The following is a 10,000-nucleotide window of genomic DNA, read 5'->3' as shown; positions in this document are numbered from 1 at the left end:
AGAGAGAGAGAGAGAGAGAGAGAGAGAGAGAGAGAGATCATGTCTGCTCCTTGAAATGAATCTCCTGGTCATGTCTCTTGTCCAGCACCCTTGGCAGATATGACTTTCCAACTCTCCCCACAGCAAAGCGAGAGAGCAGCCAGCAGTCATCCCATCCACTGTGACATTTCAAACACACTGATAAAGAGTCTCGGACAATGAAAAGGCCAAAAAGGAAAATAAATACAAGAAAGAAAATATATAAATGTGTCTACATAGGCTATGTACATATCTTTGGAGAAGGGGAAAAATCAGTAAATATATAATATAAAATGATCTAATTTGAATTAATAAAAATAATAATTACTTGTTTTCTTGTAGACATGCCTAGCCTAATTCATTACTTTTAAAAAATAGTGAAGAATGGTCTCCCATGACAAATCACAACCGCATAGATAAACTAATATACAAATGAATGAATTAATCAATGAATTAATGGGTTATCTATGCATAGCAGGTCTCATCATTTCTAGTACGTCTCGTGTCCATTTCCCCCTCCTTCCATTGCATTTCTCCTCCATGCCTGCGAGAGGTAGTGTTGCACCATGTATAGTCGGCTCCCCCTTACTGCAATGCGGCAGGAGAAGAAGAGACGGAAGTCAGACGTTTGTTGTACGGAGCACACGGCGAGCACGCTGCCGTTGTCTCATGAACGGATTTACTCTTGATTTTAAGGTAAAGTATCCCTCTCAAGACATAATTCATGATACAAAATTATAATACTATCAGCATTTAGGTTTTCATCATGATATCGCTGTAACGTCAGAGATTTGCATTACGGCGTCGGCACCAACATTGCCAACATTACCGTTAAACTTAGCCTAGTGAAATTATCTGACGTTGGTAGAAAGTGATTTAATTAACTCATCTATTGAAAAGACTGTTACATGTCCTTACCCTATTGCTAGACTATTGTTAATTTTAATGCAAAGGCTTTTAGCGAATTAGTGTGTTCATGGGCATTAGCGAGCTGGCTATGTTCGCTATGGCCATTAACAAGTTAGCCTTTCAAATGAATAGCATTGCATTGGATATGATTATTCTAAGGTTAAACAAGTCTGGCAAGTCGGTGCCCATATAGTTCATGCCAGTGTCAGTGTTTATGACATTGTTTCAAGTAGTTCCTCCTATAATTCTACCAACAAGCATGCGGATACTGGCTACTGGGAGATGTCAAGCCTGCATTTCAGAAGCCCATCACCACGCGTTTCAGCATCTAGTTCAGCACTTAGTCTTGCTGATTTATACTTCTCAGCTGCATTACACACTAATAATTTATAGGAAAGATGAAGGCTGACGTTACTGTACAATGTAGGCCTATCCTTTATTATTATTATTATTATTATTATTATTATTTTAAATTCAAACATGTTTAATGTTTAGTCTGACTTTATTTAGCTCCAACTATGACTATGTTCCCAAACTATTAAGCACACAAAGTTATTTTAAAACCATATTAACATGTTTATCTGTGTTCAGCTCCAGATATGACCGTGCTTGGCGGATGGCATCATCACCTATCAGGATGGTCTCAGGGTTCACAATGAGTGGTGGTGGAGCCCTTGGTATAAGTGGTCCAACCCCAGCCTGGGCGGGGTATTTGGGAAAAGTCAGTTCAACTTGGTTCTCTCCAAAAGCTGTCACGTGTGCAAAGCTCCAATCACAATATTAGCGTTATTTTGTTTTATCAATTTTAGTTTTCATTACTGCTATTTGGCCCATGATAAATGAAACAAATTATTTCAAAAAGTAGTATCCATTTAAAAGGGAAATCACTGGTTTTAAAAGGTCAAAGTTGAATATGCTGATGCTGGTTGATACTACTGATACAAAATAAGTAAACCTAGTGAAAGTTGTTATATAATGTATGTATATTAAGTGGCAAAGGGGACCCAGAGTGTACTAAGTGTGAAAGACGCATAGCTGTTCACCAGTGGCTGATGACTCTTTCACACTAATGGGTATCCTTGTTGTCTGTTTGTGCGCTGTTTACATACATAATATACCCACATCTCACTGTGTGGTCTGTGTCCTGAGCTGCATGCTATAGACCCTTTTTAACAATAAAAACAAAAACAATGCTTGAACGTTCTATTTGGTTCCCAATCTACTTCCTCTGCATTAAGATAACATATGGAATGTTAAAACGGAAGCCTTGTGGGGCCAACTATGATGCTGATAATGGAACTCTCTTGAAAGGGTCTATGTGTCATGTTGATTATCATCTTGTGTATTCACTAATGAACTTCTTCAGTCCCAGGACAAGTCTGTCCCAGCAGAGGCATGTCCCTGGTGCGAAGCAAAGGGACAGACCGTCTCTCTACGGAGCTACATCATCAACCACGAGGAGACCATCCGGCTCTGCCCAACCCCCACGGTAGGTATTTGACTCTGTGATGACCTAGGCTGCTTTCTCCTTCCTCAGTTCATGTGTTTTGTTGTATTTATTTCCCACTGTAGCTGAGAAGTGAATCTGGTTTTAATCTGGAAGTTAATGTGCTATGATTGTAACGATTTCTCTTCCACTCTCCTTGTATGTGTGTGTGTGTACGTGGGTGTGCGCTTGCAGTGTATTTTCCCCCTGGTTAGCCGACCCCTGGAGGCTGTGTTGGCCAGCCTGTCCTCCACCCCTGCGTCCACCACACCTGACCAGAACCACTCCGGCCAGACCCCATCTGCCCCAGAGAGCCCCGCGTTTCTGCCCCCCTCTGCCAAACGCCCCCGAACCGAAGAACCCATTGAGGCCTGTTCTGTGGACACCAATGGCACCATACACCCTGACCAGTCCTCGCAGGTTGAGGACACCATTTCAAAGCCGAACGCTGTGGCTAAAGATGAAGGAGAGGCACCGGTGAGTGACGAAGATAACGACTGTGAAATGGTGTGCACGTCACCCGAGGAGCTGATCGCAGAACCGGTGACGAAGGCCGCTCAAGAACCCCATCCTCGCGTCTCCACCACAGAGGAGCGCTCTAAGGTTCCTTGTGTGGTGGTGGAACCGTCCGCGCTGCCTGCGGAGGAATGTGCCAGCGCCGGTCCTCGCTCGCTTCAGAGCCGGAGCAATCAGAGTTGGCTGAGTTCCCTGCTGCTGGCTCTGGCCCAGTGCAGGACCCTCAGACCGTTGTCCTTGGGGCGGTGGCAGCGAGGCTCCTGTGGGAGGAAGCGCAAAATTCCCACTCAGGACGCGTCGCCTGTGCTGGATCTGTGCGCACGATATGAGAGCGCCTCCGATCATCAGATGGATAGAGGTTTGTGAGAGATTATAATCAGATTGATTATCCAACATTATTGGATGATGTGAATGTTGGATGCGTTAATAACAAATATTGGACAAGATAGTTGGAAATCAATTTATCTGAATTAATACAGAATTCAGGAGTCTTTTTTTATTGATATTCATGGATTTACATATATATTAATTTTCCAGAAGGCAATAGTCTCCGAAATGCAGAGAAGCGGTTGACTGATCTCAGATCATCCACCTTTCAGCTGCTGCAGCATCCCCTTCAGCAGAAGCGAGGTAAGCATCAATGACACCATGTCATTCTCATCGCTTTGCATCTGCGGTCTGCTCTGTTCGCCTCTAACTGGTGTTTCCCCCTCTCGGTGCCTCTTCAGAACTCATGCATCGGCCAGTGGAGGTTCCTGCTCTGGCTCTTCCAGTCCTTCTGGAGCTGGACAGCCAAGCTAAGGAGCTCTTCCAGCACATGGTCCAGTGGGAGAGCCAGTGTCAGACCTGCGGCTGCAGCTCCAGCAGCAGGTGAGTGCCCACTGCCCAGCCCCTGGCAAGGGCTTAGTGCCACGACCAGGATAGACGCTCAGGAACTCTGGTCCTTTTCTGATCCTTTACTAATCCTCACGGGAAATCATCAGGGAATGATTCCCTCAGCAGGGAATCATTTCCTAAAAGAAGAAATGCTGGCTACATTGGAAATAGATGATGTCATGTAATATATTAAATGTAATGTAATATGTATGTAATATAATTTATATTATATTACACATATATATATGTGTGTGTGTGTGTATTACATACATGTTACATTTATATATTATATAACTTAATAATATAAATTGTTATATGTAGATATTATATATATATATATATATATATATATATATATATATATATATATATATAAATATAAATTGTTATATGTAGATATAATATATATATTTTATTCATCTCTATCTTTTTTTGGTTTTTTTCCTCTTCAGCTGTACCAATACTGCATCAGCCTACGCATATCTGGTGTCTGATTGGCATCCACTGAGTCCCCCTGTCCAAATCACTTGCAGCCGTTGTCAGAGCATCAACGAGAAGAAAATTCTCCAAGAGAGGTGAGAATGTCAACACTGTCGATTTCACTGCTCTTTAAACACACACCTCACTGTTCAGTGAAAGTAGATTAAGTCTGAGTCATGGTATAGATGATGTCTTGATTTGTGCTCACTTTGCCTATATTGGATTTGAAATAAAGTATTTATTTTTTTCCGCAGGGTACCCCCAGTGTTTGCCGTGCACTTTGCCGATGGTTTCCCTCAGAACGATGTTACCGCTTGCTCGTTTGGCTACGCAGATGCCCAGTACGCTGCGACCGTGGTGATCCAGCACAAGGCCAGCGAAGACCTCTTCATCTCCTGGTCTCGCCAGACAGACGGTGAGGCCCACACACACCTACAATGCATTACAGATTGGCAGGTTTGAAATGCCGCAAAGGGAGCACAGCCAGACTGCCAGCCAACACCACCCAGATTGAAATTAAACTGCTTTCGCTGGGGCTGCTTAAATGTCACACTATTAACGTCACAGGTCCATGCTGACCTTTTCGTTGCGCTTTTCATAATTTGTGTTATGCCAAAAGGTTTGACTGCGTGTAATGGGGAGTGAGGTATTATACGATGGCGTGTTTTCAAAGAATCATCAATTTAAGATTCTGAAATGAGGCAGATGCCTATTGCCAAAAATAATTCTAACCTACTGAACCACTCACAAATCTCTTTACAGGGTCCTGGATTGCGTATGAAGAATTCACAGATCTAAGGGGCATATCTCACTCAAAATTGGACATGCCTACAAAGGAAATCCACATGGTCTTTTGGGAGGTTGAACCTGAAGACACAAGGAAAACCACAACGCAAGAGACCTCGATTGTTATTCTTCCGCCGACGGAAACTACTTCAGTTGATATTCCTCCGCCGACGGAAACTACTTCAGTTGATATTCCTCCGCCGACAGAAAGCACTTCAGTTGATATTCCTCCGCCGACAGAAACCACTTCAGTTGATATTCCTCCGCCGTTGAAAACCACTTCAGTTGATATTCCTGCGCCGACGGAAACCATTTCAGTTGATATTCCTCTGTTAACAGACTGCCAAACAGAGGAGGAAGCTGTTGAAGAAATTGTCCCGCCACATGACCAGTCTCTCTCAACTCCACATGAAGACACGTTTGTGTCAGCACTCAAGACGAGTGACCCCGGCGACATCAGTCAGATGGACACCTCTATAAGTAGTGCCACACTGCTGGATACCTTTGAGGGTCTGTCCCACAATGACATCGTCACACTCACTCTGGAGACAGAGAAGTTAGGACAACCTAAGGGCTCCAAGTTAACTAGTGAACCCTCAGTTCCTGAAGAGGCTCAGGTCACCGCAGTCTCTAGCCCTCCTGTAGTGAGGAGAAGCAGGAGGCTTGCCAGCAAACAGGTTGAGCGTAAGGACAAGCAGAGCTCAAAACGGAACAACAGCACTGAACAATGGGAGAACTCAGAGCCACGAGCAAAACCGTGTACGCCGGAGAAGCCAAAAAACACACCAGAAGAACTGAAATCACAGCCAGCGGATTGCTTAATTTCTCCAACAAAGATCATGGCGCAGAACACGTCAACACTGCAGAACACCACACTGTTCATCCCAGCTCACCAGATGTTTGGAGAGAACTCTGCGGCACCTGGTACAACTCTGTATATACCAGTGGCAGGTGAAATGGCCCAGAGTCTAACTTCGCAAATCATGAACCTGCCAAACTCTGCACTCTTGTCTGTTCCTTCAGAGAACCTTGAACAGCAAATCCAAATGACACAGAACCAGTCACCAGAGACTCTAGAAGTGCAAGAAGCAACAACACCAGCTTCGTCCAAAAAGAAACCTATACCTAGAAACCCACCTAAAAAGAAAATAAAAGGACAAGTATTAGTATTTCAAAGCCCAGAGAAAACAGTTGTTCAGAACTCAACACAGTCAACAGAAATGGCTGTGCAAAACCCAGCAGGGCCTACATCTGGGACAAATCTGTCCCTTCGCACCCCAACAGTACAAAGTTCAGCGCAGTTGCTTCAAATGTTAGAGTATCCAACATTTTCAGAAAGCCTGAACCCCCTTTCAATGCAGACTCTAGCATCGCAGAATCAAAATGTAAAAACCCCAAGCCTAGCAACACAAAACACCCAAGCAACCCACATGCCTGCAGTGGAAACTTCAACAAGGAAAAACCCGCCACCACCACAAACCTTAGACGATCTCCCACCAGACACTATAATCACATTAAACCTAGACATAGAAATGGATTCAACTGAACCGGGTCAGTTGCAACCACCAGAGATTACCCTCCTGTCAACACTAAACACTCCCAGTGGGCAAGATCCACTCAGGTCACCTTCAGCTAATCAGAACCCTGAACCGATGCCCCCTACTGAGCAGAATATGAAAGGGCAGACCCTAGTGATACAGAGCACAACACCGCCAACAACAGTGATTGTAAACCCATCACCACAAACTTTATCAATACAGAATCCAGCAACGCAACCCGCTGCAATGGATAACCCAATTCCTCAAAGTCTAGTCCCATTGAACCTGGATATGGAAATGGATTACATGGAGCCAGATGAACTACCTGAGGAGCCAGAGGTCATCCTCCCATCAATTGTGAGTACCCATCCTCAACATCATCCCCCTGCAACGGCGACTTTTCTAGAGACTCCACACTCCACACTTCTCCTTCCACTTTCTACCCAGTCTTCATCCACAACTCGTGTGTCCCTCAAACGTGAGCCTTCTCCCCCTCAACCGTCTAAACAGCAGTCCAGTCTCCCAGTGCGACCTCAGCAGAAGATTGCAAAGACAGTGACTCCCCCTATAGTCAAACTGGAAAACGCAAAGGCAGCGGAACCCCCTAAAGTCAAACTGAAGCCTGACCTGAGCAACGCGCCTCCTGTCAAACCTCACATGTTCACAGGTTTCAAGTTCCACCAAAAGGGGGCGCCCAGTAGTTCATCAGGGCAGGAAGGTCCCGCCGGTGTGTTGGCAGGCCTTACCTCCAGGCACAACGCTGCTAAGCCATCACCGACAAATCCCTCACCACTCAGCGGTGCTTCCCAGAAAGCCCCTCTTGGAAAAATGGCCCCCGCCAAGCCTGCTGCCGCAGCTCTTAAACCACGACCAGCAGCAGCAGCGTTGTTGAAGATCAAGAAAGACCCGGACCAGGCGTCGGCGGCCGTTCTAGAGGACGTAAAGACGGCTGCTCTGAGGCTGAAGCTGCTGAAGAAGCTCAAGGCCAAGAAGAAGCAGCTGGCCGAGCTGGACCAGATGCTGCGGCATCGAGGCATGGTGCCCCTGTCCTGCAGCGCACCGCCGAGCGTGGCGGCTTTCACCACCTCCACCGACACCAGCCCGCCGTCATCCAGCTCGCAGGTAACGTCTCCTGGCACGCCGTCGACGCCGTCCACCGTGTCCTCGGACGGAGCGGACATGCTGGACATGTTGGTGAATGGCGGAGGGGATGCGCTTGGTCACTTGATGGCTCCCAGTGCTCCGGTGAAATCCCAGCATGCTCCCAGCGTTCCGCTCGGCGCGCCCTCAACGTCAGCCCCAAGCACCGACTTCCTGACTATCGATGACTTCCTGGATGATGTCATCTTTGACACCAGTGTGACCGAGAAGGCGATGGAAAACAATGACTTTGACACACTGGACATGTTTCTTTGAGTCAGAGATGTTCTGTTATGCCTTGAAACCCTTGAAACTTATATCAGTGTCTCTTTCATGAGCTATGTAAAAAAATATTTAGGGTTTAGAATGCATTAATGTGTAAAGTTTGGTTTATTTATGTTGTAAAGTTGGTCCAGAAAAAATGGAATTTGTAATTCAAATAAAATAATATTTTTTTAGACTTTGCTGTCAATCATGGGAAATTTGTCCATTTACATTATGACCTTGGTATAAAAACGAAATCAATAAAATACATTATTTGAATGTCAGTTAGAAAAATGTGCACGCTATCACTAAAGCTAGTCTGCACAGTAGAGTTGTGTAAATTCCCTATTGTTACCACTAAATAACTGACATTTCTCCTGACTCAATTTTAGTTATACAAATGCAGTGATTAGGAATTTTAATCTTGGACATGTCAGCTGGTAAATGCTGCAACAGCAGTAACTGAAAAAAAAAAAAAAAAAGACTGGATGATTCTGTTTTTTTTTTGTGAAAATACATCTTGGGATCATTTGTCTAATGTGGTCTTTACCGATGTGGTATTAAATGTGGCTTGCAGATGTGTTTTGCTCCATAAACCATCATGGACTACCGAAGGGATTGTGCATATGGTATGCAATCAGACATAATTACCTTATTCAAAGCCAATGAGCCTAGATTACCCTGACTGAAAATCCGAAATCTTGCAAACAAGGTGCTGCCGTGCGTCAGGTGGAGGAGCAGTGCCGCTGATTGTCTTGTATGTGAAATGGAGTTTCTCCAGTCTTTCCTTTTAAGAAGCGTGTTTTTTTATTAGTATTATTTATTTTATCTTCAAAAATGTCTTAGAAGTAACAGAATCTGATTAAATAAATGTGTTTTGACCCAGTGTTTTTAGACGTGTTCTTCAATTTAAGACAATGCAATGCAAGAGTACACACAGCCCCTTTAAACTCCTACATGCGAAGGAAACTCATGACTGAGACAGGCAGAAAAACAAACAAGCAAGTGGGTCCATACTGATCAGCAGCGAGGGGACTGTGGCCCGAGGCGGTTCTGCTTAGAAGCAGAAACTTTTCCATCGCGGGTGTTTGGATTCACGCAAGAGCCCTGATGGGTGCATGTTTAGACACCACAGGGAAACTCGTGGCATTTCTTTCTCCATGTCGGGTGGGGAGTAATGCGGCTGGGACATCATAGCCCAGGACAGAGTAATGTCATTTTAATGAGTACAAGCCCACACACTGATAACACCCCCTGGCACTGTAATTGAATACCATTTATTTGTGCATCCTCAATTCCAGAAATGACATCTATACGACTGAGCCTTTAAGCAGTGCGTTCAAACAATATATGTGGTTCCATATACGCCGCGTCTGTGAGTGATGTTCTCAAACGTGCATCCATATGTTCAGTATGCCTCTGGGCGATGTTTTATAGGCGAGCACTGGAGCACTCGGCTGGTTGGTAGCGGGGAGCTGGTTGGGCATCCGTAGTGCTCCCGGGCCTCTGCTGTAAGCGTTTGGCTGTACGTGATGGGAAACCATCACGCCCGACTGATTGCCCCTCAAGTTGCGCTTGGCTAAAGCTCTACCACTCTGACAACCCCCCACAGTTCAGTGCATCAATCTGATTGGCGTTGGGCATGAAAAGCCTGGCTTCGCGGTGTAATGCAAAAGGTCATGCGTTTCGAACAAATGTAAACAAATAGGCCTACGTGCTCGCGTGGCTTTCAGAAAAAAGAGGCTCTTTTAATATACGATATTAATCGTTTGACTACACCGGCGCGTTCAGTGGATGTAAGGTGAGTTTATGCACTGTTGCTAACCGCGTAGCGTGCGGCGCGTGGGTTGGGTTTTAAAGGCGGATAAAACGGGAATTAGACAGCATGGGTGAGTGTGATGGATGGAGCTCAAATGAGAGCACAAGGGTGTGTGTGGGGGCGGGGGGGCGTTTGTGGTTTTGGCCAATGAACTTGGCATAACACAAA

At 45.2% G+C, this 10,000-nt stretch overlaps 2 protein-coding genes across 3 annotated transcripts in view; one reads left to right on the top strand and one right to left on the bottom strand.

The window, feature by feature from the left end:
- csmd2 (CUB and Sushi multiple domains 2) overlaps positions 1-10,000 on the bottom strand; it is a 385,351-nt gene that overhangs the window by 249,647 nt on the left and 125,704 nt on the right. The gene's annotated exons all lie outside the window — the stretch shown is intronic.
- Positions 621-8,899, top strand: LOC125285525 (SUMO-specific isopeptidase USPL1-like). Of its 2 annotated transcripts, XM_048230037.1 has the most exons (9): positions 621-714; positions 1,519-1,648; positions 2,294-2,416; positions 2,609-3,287; positions 3,467-3,559; positions 3,658-3,799; positions 4,258-4,380; positions 4,540-4,700; positions 5,048-8,899. In XM_048230037.1, exons 2-9 carry the CDS (start codon positions 1,544-1,546, stop codon positions 8,023-8,025), a joined length of 4,404 nt encoding a protein of 1,467 aa, XP_048085994.1. In that variant the 5' UTR covers positions 621-714; positions 1,519-1,543; the 3' UTR covers positions 8,026-8,899. The 2 variants fall into 2 exon arrangements, with proteins under 2 accessions (XP_048085994.1, XP_048085993.1); XM_048230036.1 differs by having other exon boundaries at positions 629-1,648.

Source organism: Alosa alosa, chromosome 20 (genome assembly GCF_017589495.1).
Source record: "Alosa alosa isolate M-15738 ecotype Scorff River chromosome 20, AALO_Geno_1.1, whole genome shotgun sequence".
NCBI classification, from domain to species: Eukaryota; Metazoa; Chordata; class Actinopteri; order Clupeiformes; family Clupeidae; genus Alosa; species Alosa alosa.
This window is presented reverse-complemented; position numbering and strand designations above follow the sequence as displayed.

What these genes read in the sequence shown, in the direction of transcription:
- LOC125285525 (XM_048230036.1), top strand. Translation starts at nt 1,415, where the DNA reads ATGTTTAGTCTGACTTTATTTAGCTCCAACTATGACTATGTTCCCAAA. An exon ending in TCCCCTTCAGCAGAAGCGAG is followed by an intron (nt 3,560 to 3,657) that starts GTAAGCATCAAT and finishes GTGCCTCTTCAG; the next exon opens with AACTCATGCATCGGCCAGTG. An exon ending in AAGAAAATTCTCCAAGAGAG is followed by an intron (nt 4,381 to 4,539) that starts GTGAGAATGTCA and finishes TTTTTTCCGCAG; the next exon opens with GGTACCCCCAGTGTTTGCCG.